The 21027-nt window shown below is 42.6% G+C and overlaps 1 protein-coding gene across 1 annotated transcript in view; it reads right to left on the bottom strand.

Annotated features, from left to right (window-relative positions):
• TRIO (trio Rho guanine nucleotide exchange factor) overlaps positions 1–16164 on the bottom strand; it is a 255207-nt gene extending 239043 nt beyond the window's left edge. Inside the window, exon 1 of the mRNA XM_080338767.1 lies at positions 16024–16164. Coding sequence (XP_080194893.1) covers positions 16024–16144 — 121 coding nt within the window. The 5' untranslated portion in view covers positions 16145–16164. The remainder of the gene's footprint in view (positions 1–16023) is intronic.
• Positions 16165–21027: the final 4863 nt, after the last annotated feature.

Below are 21027 nucleotides of genomic sequence, written 5' to 3'. Positions count from 1 at the left end.
AAAAAATAGCTCCACCATACTCACTTTCTGTGCTAAAATGAAGCCAGTTATAGGCATTTTAAATATCACAGGGAATGACAATTCTAATTTCATCCTGCAGGATTAGATTCAAGATTACTGTCAAAGCAACATCTCAGCATACATTAACTTTGAAATTACTGTTAGCCCAGGGAGTAAACTCAAGTTAGCTCCTTTTTTTTTTCCTAACTCTGCTTCATTTTTTTCAGCTATATGAACTGCCCTTTTTGGAAATCTGCATCAACTATATCAGCTTTTCCTTCAACATACTTTACAGTCAAAATAAGGGTGATTTAGCTGCCTCTTTATAGGTTCAGTACAAGGCAATTTATGCTTCACATCTCTCACTATGTCACCAAGAACAACTTTTGACCAGAAAGAAGAAAATGTCCCTGGGAAGAAATCAGTCTGAAATTAGTCATGCTTTCTTTATATTCGAGAACATGCATTTACCAATGCAGGAGGTTTTGATCCTCCTTAAGCAGAGGAAACTCAGGAAAACAACCATCAACATACTCAAATTGCTTTATTTTCCTACAGCTATGACATTTCTCTAATTAAAAGACATGATTAGTAATCTCATCTGAACACAACACAATGATTACCCAGAGATGAGGTTCAACAAATCTCTGAAGATCAGGCATTACTCCTGCCAGACCAGAGGCTAGAGCAAAGTGATTAACCACAAACCTGTTGATATGCTGGGGTCCTGGTGGAGCTAAGACTGTGTCAGTGACCTCCTTTCAACAACTGAGCTGCCCTTTCCACAGAAACCCAAGTAATACATTGCTGCTGCAATTGGCAGGAATTTGAGGAAGAGTGGTATGCAAAAAGGTAATTTTACGGTAAAAACAGGTTAATAGTAACTTTTTCTTGAGTTATGTCATCAAGATTCTACTTTGCAATACAAAATTAAGGAATTCTATGCAACTTTCTTCCCTGTTCCTTGCTATTCTCTTCAGGGAATAAAGAAACATTAGTCCTATGTAGGGCAGGGCCTATTAACAGCTTGTCTTTCTGATTTGAGCACATTATCCCCGTAAAGCAAATACCTGAGCAGCATGGTAGTAAATAAAACACAACCCATCTCCCTGTTCCTTTCAAGGGTCAGTTCTCTCCCTGACCTCACCACACTGGCAATCCCAAGTCTTCTTCATCAGATAACCATTATCTCCTCCCCATTCTTCTGCCCAGGCTCATCCTTCTCATACTCTGCTTTAAAACAAGAAAATCTTTCTTTTGGCCTTGAAATCAGCAGTTGCTTCAGGGCAACAGTACATTTTCTGTCAAATGGCCTGTGAAAATTCAGGCTCCCTTGCATCAATTAATCTGTCTGTGTACATCAGTAGAACTGTTAGTTCTGTTTCTGTATAAGACTTCAACCACAAAAGGGACAGCAGCTTTTGTAGCAGGTAGGTAGTGTGGCAATTTTCACTATTTCTATAAGTAAACTGACCCTTATGCTCAGTTATCGCCTCCTTCCTTGATTTTATCTTCCATCCTTCACCATCTTATTAATAGATATGCTCCTGCCTGCCCCTAGGCCGAGTATTGATGTCTTCTCGAAGACTACATCTCACATCAATACCAAACTTCAATATATCTGGGCAGAACCAAGATAAGGACAGCAGAGCTTATTCTCCAGAGCTCTACTTCAACTACCACACGCCCAACAATTCACACAGAAGTCCAGCTTCACTAATTAGAAATTGCTCAACGGGTCCCCAGTGCAAACAACTGTTTTGCTCATGTCTCCATCTCTTTCCCCATTATATCAACAGCACAACGGAAACACAAAATTTGCCTTGGATCCTGGTCTTATTCTCAGATTTTCTTCAAAAGGAAAGGATGTTTGGATGAGAAATGCACCAATTAAACAGAATTAATTCATTCTTGGTTTTAATGTGGATGGTAATACTGCTCTTATGCTATGCGCTGTTCAAAAGCTAAGAGACCCAATCTCAAAGAAGAGTACTTGGAAACTGTTAAATATTGAGGTTTTAAATATAACTCTAACATTTCCACTTTTGTAGTCTTTGACATACGACTCCACTATGAAGATACCGCCTTATTTTGTCCCTGATAATTAGCTATCTTCCCAGTCACCTTTCAATAAGGAATCAATTTCATTGCATTTAGAGTTTTAGCTTACTATGCAAACAGTTATTTCACATATTCAGACAATTCCTACTCCATAAAAGAGGAGGAATGCGGCTTTTACACAGAAACATACTTCTTTCCTATCCTGAGGAGAGGCATTCCTTCGTTTCCATTCAGGTTCTTTCTCAGAGGTTACACGATAGCTCAGTTTAGTAAGCATTTATTAAAATAGCAGCTTTACCACTTCTGTGCTTAATACAGTCCACATAGCTTGGGAAAATAAAGTGCAGTAACTCAGGTCACTTATCAATATGTGTTTCCAAGTAAGTCCTTCAGTGTCATCTATTCTTCAAGAGGGGGTCTACACAAGAAACCTAGCCTATCATGCTGTGGAAACCTTCCCTCACCTGAAAACACTTTATCTTTTAGATCTTAATTATATATAAGTTTGTGAAATGATAATTTAGCATTTGTGGGGTTTTTTTCCTCCTTGATATTTGACAATTTTTACATCTTGCTTCATGTAGTTTTACTAATATAACATGGCAGAACTAACACCATGTTAAAGTGACACAAATCAAACCCTAAGAAATTTAACAGTAGAGTATACACGGGTTGTTTGTCTAAGAAAAAAAAAAGTCTCCAAGTAAAGTACTGGATTTGTGTTTGAAGAGATGCTTTTCTCAACATGACTATATAAAAAAGAAGCTTACATGTCCTTCTTCCTTAATATTATATAGTGAATTAATGCATTTCTACTCTCAAAATAACTCTGATGTAACATACTAATCTAGTGCAGCCTGGTAAAACTAATGTCATCTACTGTCATCCACTAAGGCATTTAATGAAAACTTTATGTAAACGCTAAACAATGACTTAATTGACCTAGCACCAGACTTGATTGAAGCTGCCACAAAAAGCACTCAAAAACTAGGTAACGCAGCATTAAGGCTGCCTGTGCAACCCTTATTTGTCAGTGCAGCACACATGCTGTAACACTCAAACCAGGCAGTGCTTTTCCATAGGACCCCCTACTTATCTCTGTACACATAATGGACCTCCTGTGGAGATGAACACTGATGCCTAGTGATTGAGCTTATTGTCTGTTGGACCTCTGCGTTATTTATTGAGGAAAAGGAACAAAAGAAGGGATCATGCAAGTGAGGACAACAATTAAGACAGTAAAAAGCCACTCTGGAAAAAGATAGCTACCCCTCCTCTAACACTCATCTTTCCTGTGGTAAGCAAGTCTCATTAAATTAGGAGAACCCAAACCAGCCAGTTTTGTACCCCACTTCCAAAGCCTTGTAGCTAGAACAGGAGCCAGGATGCAAAGTATTAGCAAAGGAGGCAAGTGAGAGTGAGTTTTCTACCCCAAGTACTAAAACACTCCACAGAGAAACAAATCAAAGCCTAGGGTACTACATTGGCTCCTCTTGACCACAAAAAACGTCTTCCTCTTTTTCTTTCCTAAATCAATACATAAAAAAAGCTGCAGCAAATGCACAGCAGAACAGAGCTCAGGCAGCCCATACAACTTAAAGGCTGCCCATTAAGTGCTCTGCCTTAGTATAAACATAGATCCATCCTTACCTTCCCACACCCAAACACAGGACTCTGCCACCTCCTTTTCACTGCCTAGAGGCCACCCACAGCATTGGGGAGAGCAGCACCTTCTTGCTCTTTGAACTCACTCTTGTTGTCTCAGCAGACGTGAACTGCAAGTCACATCCTGCTTAGATTCTACATCATGAACCTGCCTACAAGCAGAAACATCACAGATTAAGTAGCTGCCCAGCTAGCCAACTGGTCTTTCAAAAGGTTTTTACAGCTTTAACTTTCTAACAGTGGGTTAACACAGTGCGGACAGCAACATGGGCAAATACACTTCAAAAGCATATTCTAGTAAAATAAGATTTTTAAAACCAGCAGTTCTCATGCTTTGCTATATAACAATATAGTCCATAAATACAAAGTTTAAATTTGCACATTGATATATACAGGTGACTGTAGGTAGTCAGGTCATTTTGCTACACACTGTTCATTGCTTTAACAGATAAACTGCTGCTTGGAACAAATACTATTTTAGTAATCAAAGACACCAAATCTGCAAAACAACTTTGCAAAAACATTCTCAGGCTCCTCTGGGAAACCAAACAAAGAGCAAACAAGAGCACAACTATTTATACATCTGCCAAGCAAACACTCTACAGCAGTCAACACAGTAAGAAAAGAGAAGGTATGAAATATAAAAAAAACCAACCCTCCTATCTTGTGAGGTGGAGGGGAAGATAGTTACTGCTTCACATTGATCTAATCAATGCTACCATTTTTACCCAGCATTTTGTATTACATTTATTTGGAAATACATCTACTTTAATAATAACATTTGTTTTTCTGACAAAGTCAAAGCACTAACTGTATGTATTTCACCTCTCCATTGCAAAGCTTAGAATTAGGTATTGCATCATGACATAACTGCTCTTCACTGGAAGGTGGCAAACACTAAGCCACAAGGATTCACTTGCACTGGCCCTGCTTCATCAGATGGGAAAAGCCCAGTTTTTAAGTAGCAGTACTGTGTGAGTTGCCCCCAGCTCCCCCAAAAATGTATCCTGTTGCTCCAGGCAAAGGGAAAAAAAGATAAAATTTGCTTATCTTCATTTTCACAGCAGTATCATCATCATCTAGGGACAGTAATCTAGGAACGCTCTCACATATAAAGCTTTTCCAATATTCTCTTGCCATTACACAAATTTTAAACACATTTTTTTTTGCCACAAAGGAAAGCTGATAGCTTCCAAACCGGGGTTTGTGTCAGGGCAGAAGGCAAACCTTTTTGGAAAACCAAATATCACTTCTTCAATATTCAGGTTATCACTGCTTTTTACATACAGGTCAGACAGAGGTAAACTTACTGAAGAAGGTGGGGAAAAAAATACTCCTCTTTTTCTTAACCTCATATGTATTGGTTCTAATAGCTTCTAGGTTAAAACTTCTGTTCAGTAGAGTCGGGAGATACCATTTCCATAGAGAAGCTCTTAAAGAAACAAACAAAAACCTGCATTCCACTTAGGGAGTTAAACTGTGCTATAACAATAATCATCAGTAAGTGATCAGACTTCTCAGTGCTGTCTATTTAAGGCACCAGAAAGCCACCTTACAAGGCCTGACACAAGTCTTCACCTGAAGTTATCCACTATAAAGTTTAATGGGAGAGAAAAAAAAAAAAAAAGGTTACACTACTCAGTTATGCAAGTCACAAAGGTTCAAATTTAGATTTATATTTAGTTCTTCAATTCCCACCCAGAGTTCAACTCAGCAAACTGATCTACTTTTAGCTTTTGACTCTTTTGGACATTTCCTTCCTTCATCTGTGTAAATGCGTCACAGCTTCTCAAATGTTTCCCTTTGGCTGGAGAAGGATGCATCTGATTCCAAGCTTAAAAAAAAAAGAGTTAACATACATGCCAAGTGGTTATTGTTAGCTGAGTTGTACTGAGTTGTTCTGAGTCAAGGATAGGCAAATTTGACTCCAGTCCTTGCATTGTATTACAAAAGATATTGCTCCTTCTGCACTGACGGCTAACAGCATGTCAGGGCTATCCTCTGCAAAGATTGCCAATAGCCAAACCATATTTTATCACTTTCCTACAAGCAGGCTTGCCTTGGTTCTGCTGCCTTGATAATTCAATAGACAGTCAAATTTTCCCATAATGGGAACAGAAACGATGTCCAGGTTTGTAACTTTGCTCAACCACCGAGGCAAGAAATTCAGTCCAACTGAGCATCCTTGTTTTCCTTCCAAAGACAGCTTTCCACTACATTTGGAGAAGTTGGGGTTTTTTTTAATTTTTATTTACTTATATTGTAACTTGTTGATTGTCTTGTTGATGTTTTATATTAAATAAGCCATTATGGCTGACCTCATCTTTCCATCTGAAAAGGTGCCATTGTCCTAATAAATTTTAGTTGGCTTGCCTTTGTTGTCCTTACAGAAGCCTGGCTCCACAGTCCTGTCAGTCAAGCAATGCACAGCACTGATGTCCTCTTCAAAATTTGCAAGCCATGGCAAGTTCAAGTCTAACAACTTTCCTTAACTGCAGAAAACAAGTACTTGAGACACATAAAGTGAGACTTTATGGGGCTCAACGCAAGAGCATAAGCAACTGCTGTAACTGTCCCATTTCCATTCTTTTAGGGCCAACCTGAAGAGCAATATGCAACCCAAACAGACTTGCTAAATAACATCAATAAAGCAAATAAATACATGAATACAGGGATAAAAGCTTTATTTTAAACGGTATTTAAAAATTTATTTACAATTAAAAAAAACACTTGCCTGTCCAGTTTCTTTTGCAGAGAAATCATATCCTATTTTATTTCTCTATAGTAACAGACAAAAAGAGGCCTCAAAAGATGGGGTTTAGTATCTTCTCGAGTCTGATCTTAACCACACTATGTACCATCAGCTTTTGTGTAGAACAGGACAATACAGTCAACTCATATTTCAATTCACCTTGATTTGATATCTATGCCTCTAATTCCAGAATTACTAAAGGCCAAGACATTTCAACCTCAGCCTAAATTTTTTAGAAGGGGGTGCAGCGTTTTTATGATCTTGGAAACCATCTGTGCACTCAATGCTGCACAACTCACCACATCCAAAGGTTAGTGACATGATAAACTTTTGGAAAATGACAGACTTACTACCTTAATGCTTGTAGAAAATTATATCCAATAACATACAGCCAACTCTACGCAATGGGTACAGCAAAGTCCATTGTGTAACTTAAGGGATTAGCCAAGTAATATTTAGTATTTAAACACTCCATTTATTCTAATTCACTTCTTGGGATGTTCTTGATGCATCTTCCCTTTATTATCTGGGCCAAGTCTTCAGAAATGTCACCTTATTTCATCCCAATATTTAACATCTGCTTGGATTCTGAAAAAAACAGTCCTCAAGACTTCAACATTTGAGACTTTTCTTTTTTCAAGAAACATCAGCAATAACATTTCTCATTGTTTGACAGCCTCAAAGTTATTTACCAGCTATGTGACCATCACAAAGCTTAATTAAAAGCCTTTGACCAAATGCCTTCACAAAGTATCTCATAAGGCGGAAGGTTTCACTGATGCACAAAAAGGCAGGAATTCAGTATAAAATCTGGAGGTTTTGGATTTAAATTCACTGTTTTATGCAAAAAATGAGGTACTGACTAGATAAAAACAAGCAGGTAGTTAGCATGCCCTTGTGAGCTCTACTGGCTGCAGTATATTTCCCTGATCATTTTTAGCACTTAGGAAATCTCACTTCACTATGATCCTAGACCCTCAGCCTCTAATTGCCAAACAGTTACGTATGAAGCTAACCACAAAAATCACTACTGGTTGTTTACGGTCTGCAGACACCTCACAAATAACTATTACTGCTCATATATGCACTAAGCCTACAAGGAAACATGAGTAACTGAGCTCTGGGTAGTTTCTCTGGGACTACTCACAATAGTCCAATTCAGCGCCTGCCACCCAGAATACTTTCTTCAATTTTTTGTTGAAAAGATTCATCATTCAAACTCAGTTTTCTAAGCTAACTGGAATATTTAGTTTGACACTAATACATGCAATTGTATATCCCCGCGCATACTGGTAAAACAAACCGTCCTGAATCTCAGCCTCACATTCTAATTCTGTAACCCAAGTCAGTAACATTAAACTGACCCTTGCACAGATTTGTAGGAATTACCTGAGCTACCAGTTGAAATACTATAAAACATACCAAGCAAAGCAAACTGCTGCCATGTTTTGAGTGTTGGAAGCCTATGCTTTTCTTCTTATCATTTACATCTTGCTTCCTTATCTTAGGCCCTAAGAGACAAAAAACTTAAGGAATTTTCTCATTTCCCTGCGAAGGTTCCTTTTTTTCTCTTAAGGATGATAGAAAAAAATAAAACAACAGAACACCACCAAACGCACACAGCAACACACAGAATAATTTCAAAACAGCAATACTGATTGCAGTTCTTAAGTAAGGTCCAGGTTACAAAACATCACATTCAAAGTACCAGCCAGATGCACAGTTCAGCACTGCTCATTAGGAAAACCTGTTAAGTATTTACAGTGTTTCTTATTAACCAATGCTATTGCTACTTATGCATGGCAGTAACAGTGACACAGAAGATGAAACAAATTTGACTAAATGATCTGAGAAGACTCCAACTCAACAACCTCGGGAAACAACCCTATTTTTTAAACAAATACACAATGACATTTCTCCTCCTCCATGCAACCACAAGATGCTGAGATCAAAAGATCCAGTTTCAGATGAGTTAGAGCAGTTACTTGGCAGAGAAGCCTCTGAAAACACCTTTGTACCTTTAAAGCAGTCTTGTCAATCAGACAGTTTGGTGAAGCTTTGTGGACACAATTCATTTATGACCCTCCTCTTTGTATATCAATGTAACAAACTACTCTAGAGGCTGAAAATCAGATGCTTTAATGTACTGTAGTGTCTACTGCTAAAAGCAGTTGAGTTGTTCCTTGTCATTTCAATTCCTCCTCCTCACTACTGAGTAAGTGATCTGTTTTCTCAAAACAGCAGTATCCTTCCTGAAGGAATATGACTCAGCTTTGCAGATCATCAGCATTACTTCACCAGTAGTCTACTTCTTGATTTCGCTGCACCAAGAAAAATGGTAAGTTAAACAAAGATACAAATCAAGCAAATTTATTTAGGAGAACCACCAAGCACATGCAACCATTTCAGTCATTAGATTTAAAATAACCTGCTATGACCTTCAATATTTTTCTTTATTTTAACCGGTAGCCTTTTTGGTTTGTTTGGTTTTGATTTTTTTTTTTTTTTTTTTTTTAATATTAGACTTGGTTCTCAAGATCATCAAGCAGAAAAACTAGTTTCTTTTGTTCTCATTAAAATCATCACCCACTTTCAGAAGAAAAACCCTCAACCACTAGCTCATTTCCAAAGTTTCAATGTCTTTCCTATTTTAACAATTTTGCTGACCACAAACAGCTATTCCAGCAATTTCACCTCCCCCTTCAAGCTGCAGACCAAAATGACAGTGCAGTTTCACCTTATTAATAACTGATCTAATAGTCTGCATCTAAACAGACCCATTTGTTGGCACTAGATTTTTTTTTTTTTAATTTGTAATTGAAAAAGAGGAGAGCAATATCAATATTTTCTCTTCATATTGGGGTAGGGAAAGTTTTTCCAGTCCTTATTCAGTTTTTTTTTTTTTTTTTTTACCTAGATGGTCATCTTATAAGGAAAAGCTTTTGGAAGCCATATGACATTTCAGGTTGAAACTTCATACTTGTCTCTACCACATAGCTGTGGGACACATTTAACTGGAGAGAAACCACTTATTTAAAAAATATTTACTACCCACCTTGTCTACAAGGTGACCAAGCTCCATAATTAATTAAAGCCTCAGCTACACCAAGTCTCCTCCTACCTCTGTCAGCTCCTTCCTGAGCACATCAGCACTTCACACCAGCTCAAACATACTCCTCTCAAGGACAGGCCTGGCTTCTCTCTAACTCCCATTTACCTTCCACTCCAAATGTGCATTTAGTTTATCAACTGTCAGCTATTGCAGATGCTACAAGCAATTCTCAGTCCCTCTTATAAATATTCATGACTTCTGCCTCCACCTATTTTCAAACACACCCTAACCTCTAACTTTCTCCATCCTTCACCATCCCCTGAGAAGCCTGGTTGTTCCACACTAAGCCAAGTTGCACAAAAACTGCTGCATTTCACACTGCAGCCCTCTGTCCTTGTCTTCATTGTTCTAGGAAACATCACTCCAACAACGCTATTCCCAGAGTAAGTTCTCCACTGTAACTTCATTGTTTCTGTAGTTATTTTTGTTCTGCTAATTGCATATCAGCAGCCATCAAGATTTGATATTTATCTATGGTGTTTTTCAATACATACACTTCAACCATCTTATTAAAATGGGTACTGCCGGAGCTGGATTCAGAACTTCATAAGAGGACTCCTTTTCAGCCCAGGTCAACCAATACTAGTGACAGCAACATTTTTTGCAACCTTCTCTCTGACTAAAGCAACTCAGAGGACGAAGTAACATTCTTCAAAAGCCAACACACCACCTTAAGTTTTTTGTTGTGTTTTTTGCTGTTACCACTTTAAGCTGCATGAAAGAATGGTCAACTTGCTTCATACTTCACATTCTCTGCATGCTCACCACTCCTTAAAACCCCCCAAACACACTTCAGCTCCTGCCAGTCATGGGCCCGAGAATTAATACTTGCAGAGGACAGCATGGAGATATCATGTGGGTACTGGGAACCACCAGCCAACATTTCATTTTTGGTTTCACTGTTAAGATTATTTTTGTTAGACATTTGCCACTACTCTGTGGCTACTCCAGCTGCCACTATAAGTAAGCCATACAGCCACAGCTCTGATTATGTTCTCTGGAAGTTGGCTACTACACATCAGCAGGAGATGGATGAACCTTCTTAGAAAGTCAATATCTTAACTTTATACACTGCGTGTTCTGCTTCATGGATTTAAGCTGAAATTTGACTTGTTTTTCATGTTTGATGCCTAATATGAAAACTATTTTGCCCATGATCTAAAAGCTGATGTGTTTTTTAATAGTAGGATCCATAAAAAAAATGTTGCTTTTTAATAGTATGCTTGTTTTTTTCTTTTCCATGTAACATTTCCCATCCTTCTCCCTTTTCTTCCCCTCTTCCTAGGAGTCTTTCTCTACTACAGTAGTATTTTTAATGTTGTCCACTACAGGCAGCCAACTTTCCAGGTCACTATCACACAGGACACTAATGCAAGCAAGCAAAGCAACAGTATATAAACCAATATGATCAGGATGAAGTAAGCTCTTGAAATAGCAAATTTCAGAATATATCTTTTGGTGTTTACAGTATTATTTGTTCAGTATTGTTCATGAAAACTAAGCAAACCACATGATCATTATTTAAGAGAGGGGAAAAAAAAAAAAATCAATCATATTTTCATGATACTCATTAATATTTCCTATATGGTCTCAGCTACTCAAGCAATCATCAGCCTAGGCTGCTATAAGCTGAACTGCTTGAAGGCAGACTGATCCACATCTCAAGTCACTAATACCGCAGATGTCTTCAACTACAATAAGATTTCAGCATTTCACTTTCCCAAAATACTCACTAAGACATTTTGACACCTACATATATCTCAAAACAAAGTTTTAAATTCTCATATCATTAAACTTATATTTAAAAGCACATATGTAAAGCAGGAAAGAGTTTGCGTACTATGTTAGAACCAGGTGCTATTCAAAGCTATTCTGGCTACCAGCCTGTTCTCTGACTTGACCTCATGACACCCTCTCCCCTAGATCCACATTCACCTTACAGACTTACTCCTCCTCCTAAGAAAGGGCTGCTGTCACTTGGCATAGATTCATTTTTAGATGGAAAAATCCTCCACATAACCCCACACCCGATCAAGTGATGAAGTATGATTAACAGTTATATTTCGATTTGACCTGGCAAAGCTTGGGTAATTATTCACGCTAGTGACAAGACTTCCAGGGCCTCTTGTTTTTCCTTTGTTTTTTTCAAACAATTATTTCTCTCCAAAAGGTCCCTGCCCTTGCTCAGTATGTAAATTGTGCTACTTCTGGAAATGTAGAAAGAGTTTTTATAAACAGATGGTGACAATACAAATCTTCTCAATGGCTTTGAAAACTGTACAGTTTGTCCATCCATGAATGCAGCCACTACACAGTTTGCAGAAGCCACTCATATCAAATGTATCTTACAGGAAGTAACTACATCCACTTTAATCACAAACTGTGAAGAGTTATCAGTTGATAACTTTTTTTCCCCACTAAGACTTTTCAGAGTCATTTATAAAGGCACTTGCTACACTGTCTAGCCAGGAGTTCACTGAAGTACTTACAAGCCTCCTTCTCTGCATCCTTTGATATTCACAGATTTCTCCATCATCCCAGAAAGGTAAGTTTAATTACAAAATGTATGATCAATATATCTTTTACTTAGGTGAAAAAAGTTTTGTTCTTCATGCTCAAAACCAAAATTCATTAAATTCATCTAGTGAATTTTTTTTGGTTTGGAGGACACTGTTAGAACAGTACGATTTAAACCTGACAGCCTTCATTCTTGCATGCTAAAGATGTCAGTTGACGGTTCCCTTCTCAAAATATTGAGGGCTCAAACTTACAAAGATATAAGCAACAAAAACAACAAAAGAACAATCAAACAAAACCTCTGTATGGTTACTGCCCTCCAAGCCTGATGGCAGTCCCTCAAATTCAACTTTGCTCTTATTAGCCATTTTCAGCCCTTCCTACTACATACAATTTGAAGTTGAAACTTATAATACATTTTGAAAAGTTTTATCTTAATAACTTGTCATACAGAATAGATGTTGTGTACTTAACATTAACACCCTTCTTCCAGGCCACTTATACCCTGTGCCGCTGGGTTTTCCTGCAGTAATAGTCCTTCCGTAATTCTAAGAGATTTTATTAGTCCTTTCAAGTCACACCAGTGAACTTTAGTAAGAAAAAAGGGATGCTTGTCTATACATCTTCAGCTCAAAATATATCCCTTCTGTCAGTTTAGACAGTCATCTCTAATCTTCAATTTACATATAGGACAGAAAGGCACTTCCTACTACCACTGTGTTTTCTCTGTCAAAATGTAATCACTTTGCTTGGCACCCAGCTCTGCTGCTTAACAGTTTTACTCCTAATCCTGCCACAAAGAAGGTGACAGATCTAACAAGGTGTTCTTGTCTTTTCAACTTCAAATAATGAGTTTTAGATACCAAATGGATAACAGAAAGCAAGCTGCCTCAATTTCTTCCAATTCCAATAAAGGGATTCCTCACTGAAATTCAAGACACACAATCTTAATATTTTCATACTACCACCTCACTTCCAGTTCAGCTGCTTTCTTCACATTTCAATTGCAACTTATTTCCACCACAACTCAGAGTTTACATTTACATAACCAAAGTGAAAAATGGAAATGTACACATTTCAAGTGATGTGAACCAGCTGCTGTTCAATATCCTAACAAAACATCTTCCAAATAATGAAATTCCATTCTTTAGGCTCTTTTAATTCTACTTCAGGCTTAGTCTTACAAAAGGACGGGAGGAAAGCAAATAACCCCACTGGCGACTCAACTGATCAATTTAATCTAAGATTAGAACTGATTGTTTAGGCATTTTTTTGTTGTTTGTTTGCATTTTTTGGCTTTTTGGGTTTATGGTTTTTAATTTTTCCTCCTGGAAAACACTGTAACATTTTTACTCATTTTCTCTTTTAAGTAACAGCTACAGCTTTGCTGAGATTCTCTGCAAGTAACAGGAAAAAGGAAGCATTTGTCATTGTAAATACTGTGAAGAGAAAAATATTTTGTCTGCTCCCACATACACCAAACAAATTTTTTTTCTTGTTCAATGATAGCTGTGTCCATTGTATTTCACTGGGAAAAAAAAAAAAAAAAAAAAGTGTGCCTCCTGTTTAAACAAAGAGAAGCACCAGAGATCTCGTAATAGATCCTTTCCTTATAAAAGAGTAGATCATGTACAGAGGCAGGGTGTGAAGAGATGTTCCCAATACCAAGCACCCACAAGAGATGCCAGAACATTTTCCAGTGTATGTCACAGCCCAGGCTGAAGCAGATAACCTCCACATTTAAATACGGAAATGAGAATGTCAGTTGTTAAATATGCTCTAAGAGTTTTTTGATAAGCATTTGACATGCCCTTCTACTGCTTTAAGATTTTCAGTTGCTGCAAGACTAAGCTCATTGCAACTTCCCTGTTATCAGAAGTTATCGGTATCAGAAGTCATCCCTGCACCACTTACAAGCTTATCAACTCTGTGTCATCCCTCTACCCACACATAAAAGTGGAAGTTGACTATTAATACAGCTGGCAGGGTCTTCCAGAACAGCAAGGTTACTACACATGTACCCATTTGTAACTACACTAGACAGACTGTAAACCTACTGTTGTAATCCATCATTTTGCTTTCAATGGGATATTTTCCTGAGAACGACAAAGCTCAGTCCTTCCACGACAAAACCCACCAAGGCCAGCATCTTGACTCGACAAGGAGTTTCACAATCATTGCTGTCACGTGAAACAGGTTGCCGAGGGAACATAAGGCCCTTCAGAGGGGTAGCAGCCCCCTGTTTGGACCGTCTGCTCAAGCAAACGCAGCTCTGAACCCTGCTTCAGGGATGCCTGCTGCAAATCACACCTCCTCCTTCATCCTCATTAAATCAAACACATTCAGCTGCAAGCACCAACCGCAAACAGCACTGGTTACGCCGTTTCCCACTTCCCTCGCGGACTTTCCTTAAAAACCCAATTAACACAGCTTTTATCATTATTACTATCGCCATCGTTAGTATTTTCTACACACGAAATCGGCAGTCCCCCTCATCTGTCCAGCGGTGAGTCTGCATTTTCCGTGCTCGACGCTACTTTTTAGGCACCCAAACGGACCAAGTGCCCACCCCTGCCTTGCTGCCCCGCCCGGGGGGTTCCCGGGGGGGCGCGGAGCCGCCGGCAGAGCGGAGGGAAGGAGGGAGGGATGGGAGGAGCTGCCGGAGCTCGGGGGAGGGCAGCCGGCACCGGAGGGAGGCTTCGCCGCCGCCGCCCAGGCTGCCGGCAGGGCTCCGTCCCCACCGCCGGCGGTTCGTGCGGCCCGGGCAGCCCTGCCCTCCGTCCCCGCCGCCATTCCCCGGGGGACAACGTCTCGCTGGCGGGGATGGTCGCCCTTCCCGCCCGGTTGCGTGTCAAGAGTAAACACCGAGGGAGAAGGCGGCCTCCATTTTTTTTTTATCCCGGCAGCCTGTCAACAGGCTCCCCCCCTGCCCCTCCCGAGCCTCCGCGCAGAGACTGGCTTCCCTGCTCGGTAGCGCCCGAGAAACGCTGCTGCCCGGCCTTGGACACCCCTTAACGTGGACTTGGGTTTTTTGTCTTTTTCTTCTCCTTCCCGCTATAAGCACCCTCTGTGAACGCTGCCCTCTCCCGCCCCTACCCTCGGTCGCCACCCAGCAGCACGACACCGGCGGAGTGCGGCCAGAGGCGCGTTGCCTTTTATAGCGGTGTCATCCCTGCCTTCTCGGGCGACCCCGACTAGTGCAGCCTGCTCCCCGCAGCCCTGCAGCGCGCCGCTCTCCTGCCCCCGCTCACCCTCCCCGCCCCTCCGACACCGAGGGCTGCCCGGACGCGCGTCGCCTCTGCCGCCCGGGTCCCGCGGCGCAGCCCACGACGGGACATTTTCGCGGGCACAGGGTTCGCCCGGCGCCAGGTGGTGCCGCCCGATCCCGGTAACACGCCCATTATCGGGCCAGCATCGGAGGGAGAGTCGCACCTGTCACCGGTCACACCGCCGCGGGGCAGCACCAGCCACCGCACCCGCCCCGGTCGGGCCGCCCGCCGCACCCGTTTTCACGCCGCGCTTCTGCCGGCAAGGGTGGCGTCCCGCCCGCAGCAGCTCCCGCAAGTTGCCGGGCCCGAGACGAAGCCCCGCTGCCGGCCGGCACGGGACGAGGGAGCTCGGCTTTCTTCCCCCACTGCCGCCCGGCCAGGCCGCCCCTAGGCGGGCCGGGCCCCGCACCGCCGCGTCCCCAAGGAAGAGCGGCGGCGCCCCGCACGGTCGGGCACTGCCGAGACGGCCCCGCCGGCAAAGGGAGGGCGAGTCTTCCGCGAGGCCACCTGACAAAGCCGGCTGCCCTGGCCCTCTCCCTCCCGCAGGAAGGCATCGCTTCCCTCCACCTTTCGCAGCCACTTCCAGCGCGGGCTCGCCGCTGCCCTTTCCTCCCCCACAGCCCATCCCGGGACGGGGCCACACTCACCGGATCGGAAGAACGCCGCGATGTCCGCCGAGTCCTTGGCCGCCTCCTCGGCCCCTTCCCCCGCGCCGCTGCCGGCCGTGGTGGCGGCGGCGGCGGAGGTGGCGGTAGCGGCGCTGCTCATGGCTGCTGCGTGTGGCGGCGGCGGCTCCTCCGGGCGAGACCCACCGCCAACCCCGCCGCCCCCTCCGCGCGTCCCGGCTTCACCTCCGGGCAGGAGCGGCCGTTAGGGCGGCAGCCGGAGCAGGCGAGCGATGCGGGGCGGCGGCGGGCGGCCACAGCGAGCGCAGGGACATGAAGGTATGTGCGGAATGGCAGCTCCGGGAGCGCTCACCCCCCGCAGCCACCTAGGAGGCGGCGTGTGCATGCAGGGAGTCAGGGCGGGCGGGCGGGCGGCAGCCGGAGCGCAGACAATCGCGGGAGGAGGAGGAGGACGGCGACGACGACGGCATGGGGAGGGCCAGCAGTCCGCGCAGCCAGCAGCCGGTGGGCGGAGGAACACAGAGCGTTTCCAGCCTTCTCCTTTTTTTTTTTTTTTGAGGGAGCGAGGAGCGAGCCGGAGGCGCAGCAGCTGCGCTAGCCGCCGTGCTGCCGGTGGCCGCAGCAACCGCTGTCCTCCATCTTGACTGGGAGGAGGAGGAGGGTGGGAAGGGGGGAGTCGGGAAAGGAAGCGAGTCCCCGCCCGAAGAACAAGGGCGGCGGAGCCGTGGGGGGAGCTCGGGAGTCTCCGGCTGCGTCCGGCACCCGTCGGGATGGGGCGGGGCGGCGTGGCGCAGGACGTCAGCGCTCCCGCCGAACCCTCTCCCCATTGGCTGGGGAGCGGCTGCCGGGGGAGCCGCCGGGAGAGCGGGGGCGGTGCGGGGGTTCCTCGCGGCCGTTGCCCGGCGGCTGCCGGAGGCGCGGTCGCGGCCTGGGGGTTCTTAGTTTATTTTTTCTATTCTTTTTTTTTTTTAACCGCTTCCGACTGACTTTCGCCATCATACGCAGCTCTGCGGAGCAGCCCGGGTGCTCGCTCGGCGGTGTGCGAAGGTCGGGCTCGGGATCCTAAAGGTTCCGTCAGTCAGTCCGCCCGGCCGGCCATCCCGTTGGGCAGAGGCCGCGCCCAAGGGGGCGGGAGGTGGCAAGTGGAGGGTTGGTGCGAGGTCACACCAGCTCTGTGGTCTTTCAGAGGGGTCCTGCTCGGTAAGAGCTCCAGCATCCCTGGTTTCAGAGGAGAGGCACCTACGGCTTGAAAGGAAAATTTAAAAAAAGGGTACGCCAGTTTTCCAGAAAGGTGCCTTTAAAAGGCATGGAAACAATTCATTACATGGCTATCTCATGTTGCTATTTTTTTATTCAGTCATCACAGGGACACTTAAAAATACTTCGTGTTGTAGACTAGTACGGTTAACATAAAATAAACAGCTCATGATGGAAAGTGCAATTGGGTGCTTGGTTGAGGTGCATCGCAGCACAGTCGTGCTCCTCATGTTAAACTGCCGGAATAAGATTGTGTGTGGGTAAGGTTGGAGAGATGGTGGCCAAGCAGGCAATTTAGTAGTTGCACAAACTGATAAAGCTGAGTAGCACATCTCAAATGCTTGCGGTAAATGGTCAGAGGCATTGCTTTGTAGCATGCTTGAAACACAAAAGTACAGCTTCAGGAATTAAACTCTCAAACCTTTGGTAAGTGTTAAAAGTAGAGAGAACTTCAAGAGAAACGTGGTTCTGTTAGTTTATCACAGTCAGATGGTGTGGAAGTCATCCACAAGTTTCCCAAGGTTTGTATTTATCTGAAGTTGTATAGCTTGATGAAAAAGCTTTTGTGCAACTCCCCCTGCTCTAATTTCTCTGACAGAGAAAAGATCAGTTTGACTGAAAAGAGTTATTTTTTAATTTTTTTTTTTTTTAATGTTTTTCTTTCAGGCAGCAGGCATGGCAAAGAGTTCCAAATTAACACCCCACTGGCAGAAGTGGTTGTAATGTGAATTCCTTTCTAGCTGGCCTAGCACCATCCACCTAGCAAAAAACACAACTGGGACAAATGCTGCTGTTCTCTAGCAAGCAGTGAGGTGGCTTGGGAGTAGGAACAAGATATTGTACATCAGCACAGAAAAAACTGCATAAGAATATGAGAAAATGGGATAAGTGAATGGAAGGAGATAATACAATGAGTAAAGAAAAATAGGTCTCCTGGAATCTCCATAATTTCAGCTTTAAGTGGCTGGAGAAGAAGTAGTGCTCAAGATTATTTGTTGTCTGAATTTGATTTAAAACCCATAGACCGAGCAACACTGGAAAAAACTTTTGAAGACTGTTCATCAGCTATTGAAAATAGGATACTGTCTGTTTCCACTTCATTGCTCATCTGGCATAGTGTACAATTTGTCAGTGAGTGCTAAAAAGCCAAGGATCATTTGGACAATTTTGAAGGCTGTATGACTGAAGTTTGTCCTTTCCCCTGTCCCCTCCATCTGCTGAACTGCAGGAGATGCTGGTTTTGTTTTTCTCTAACATCTGAATGCCCTGAGCCATGCCGCCCACCAGGAGAGCCACTCATCATGGTGAAAGTGATTGAGATGGACTACTTGCAGTTAAAGTTCTTTGCCTGCACCAAAGGTGGTTGTTACAGAGAAACCTTCAACAGCCAAGTATGCTCATAGCCTTTGCAGCATTCAGAAGGATTATAGCAATACAGTTGTGCTCATGCTAATGTTCAGGATGCAATATTTACTAAAGGATAAGCTAAAAGAAAGAGACAAAGATAGGAAAATGACATGACAAAGTTACTTAGCACACTGTAATGAAACAAGGATTTCATTCACAGGTATCCACCTTGGATATCAGATGCCTGATTTAATTTTTTGACATTAGGAATTAAGTTTCTTAGTCTGGTTCTTCTTAATCATTTTAGGCTTGAAACTCAAAAAAACAAAACAACAACAACAAAAATACCAGGGTATGAATTGTCTTTGTGGAGAACGTTGCACGTTGAAACGTTGCATGAGTTTGGTACTTTGGAAGCCTGTCATTAGGGAATAGCCATATTCTCCATCCTCATCTCCTACTTTGCTTGTTTTGTTTTCCATCAACCTGCAAATGGTTTTGCATCAATTGCAATGGTAAATGCAGGAAAGGAAAAAATACTATTCTTCATGTAAAAGATATTTTAAGGGTGTTGTGACCTGCTAAATAGCAATAGTGTTAAGGCTGAGGTTCAAATTAGAGTTTATTTAAATTTTACACCAGGAGTTTTAAAAACTAAGGATGCTGAAATCATGTTTAATTTCTGTACCTACTCTGTATGTATATATAAAAGCATTTAATATTATGTTTAGCAAATTGTTCAAAAATATATACACTTCAGTAAAGTAAATGCTCTAAAAGAAGTGTTGTTTGATTTGAATGTCCTTTGGGTTTTTTGCGCTGCATCAAAAGCAGTGTGGCCAGCAGTTCAAGGGAAGTGATTCTGCCGTTCTGCTCTGCTCTGATGAGACCCCACCTGGAGTCCTGCATCCAGCTCTGGAGCCCTCAGTACAGGAAAGACCTGTTGGAGAGGGGGCAGAGGAGGCCACAAAAATGATCAGAGGGCTGGAACAGCTCTGCTGTGAGGACAGGCTGAGAGAGTTGGGGTTGTTCAGCCTGGAGAAGAGAAGGCCCCAAGTAGACCTTATTGCAGCTTTTCAGTACTTGAAAGGGGCCTATAAGAAAGATGGGGACAAACTTTTTAGCAGGGCCTGTTACAATAAGACAATGGGTGATGGCTTTAAACTAAGAGAAGAGAGACTCAGGAAGAAATTATAAGGAAGAAATTTTTTACAATGCAGGTGGTGAAACACTGACCCAGGTTGCCCAGAGAGGTGGTAGATGCCCCATCCCTGCAGACATTCCAGGCCAGGCTGGACGGGGCTCTGAGCAACCTGATCTAGTTGAAGGTGTCCTTGCTCATTGCAGGGGGATTGGACTAGGTGCCCTTTGGAGGTCACTTGCAACCCAAACTATTCTATGATTCAGTGATTTGATGATTCATTGTCTTGTGTCTTACTCCAGTTGAATGGTCACTCTAAAACCAGTACATCAATGTGCCAAGATCTGTATTCCTGTCAAAGAGGTCTTTTGTGAGGAAGGCAGCTTGTCCAGTGCCTGACCTTCAGTATCCAAGTGTCACATGTCACCCGATGTTTCATCCCTAAAGGAACACGCAAACTGGATACTGCTTCTGTTTTTTTTGTTGCATCTTTTGCTGTCCACTTAATGAAGAAAACAAAAAACAAGTTTGCCCCAGTTCTAGAAGACATTAAAGAAAGCAGAACAACAGCTTGATTTAAAATCACTGGTATTTACAAACTTTTAAGAGAAGTAAACTAAAAACTTATTAGTTCTGGACAAGCTAGTAGACAGGAGACGATACTGACCTGGGCAGTCTTCTTGCTCAGAACTAAAAAAGCCTTTAATTATTAAAAACAAACAAACAAACAAAACCCCACGCAGCAACCAGATTTTTACAATGGAATTATTTTCTCATAGTTGTTCACAAGCTTTGCTATTCATTTCACAAACCAAAACACAGAACATACAAGAAAATGTGAGGGCAAGTCTTCCACCTGGAAAACACTTAGAGGGAAAATGCATGTGGACTTCTCTTCAGTCTAGCCAGCCTGTAAGAACTGCTTCTTACATTATTTTTCTTCAGCGGGCTTTCAGGGGGTTCCAAATGAATCTATAAAACAAGGCAGAAGCATGTTAAGTAGTATAGAAGGCCATACCAGTTGCTACTGTGCTTTTAAGATGACAAGGCTTCTTTTAAGTTTGTAGCAGTTAAGGAAAGCAATAAAAGTTATTAATGTGTACCACCTCCCAGTTGCTATCTCGTTTCTGATCTAAATGGTGCTTGTGTTATAGCAACATTTGTCATTTTCAAATTATTCTCCATGCGCAAGATGCATCTCTTTTATCTGTAGACTAGCACTGAGGCATTTTCTGACTGTTATCATTATTATCTCCCTCATTTCTGCAGAAGCATCCATG

The sequence above is a fragment of the Nesoenas mayeri genome (genome assembly GCF_963082525.1).
Source record: "Nesoenas mayeri genome assembly, chromosome: 2".
NCBI lineage: Eukaryota > Metazoa > Chordata > Aves > Columbiformes > Columbidae > Nesoenas > Nesoenas mayeri.
This window is presented reverse-complemented; position numbering and strand designations above follow the sequence as displayed.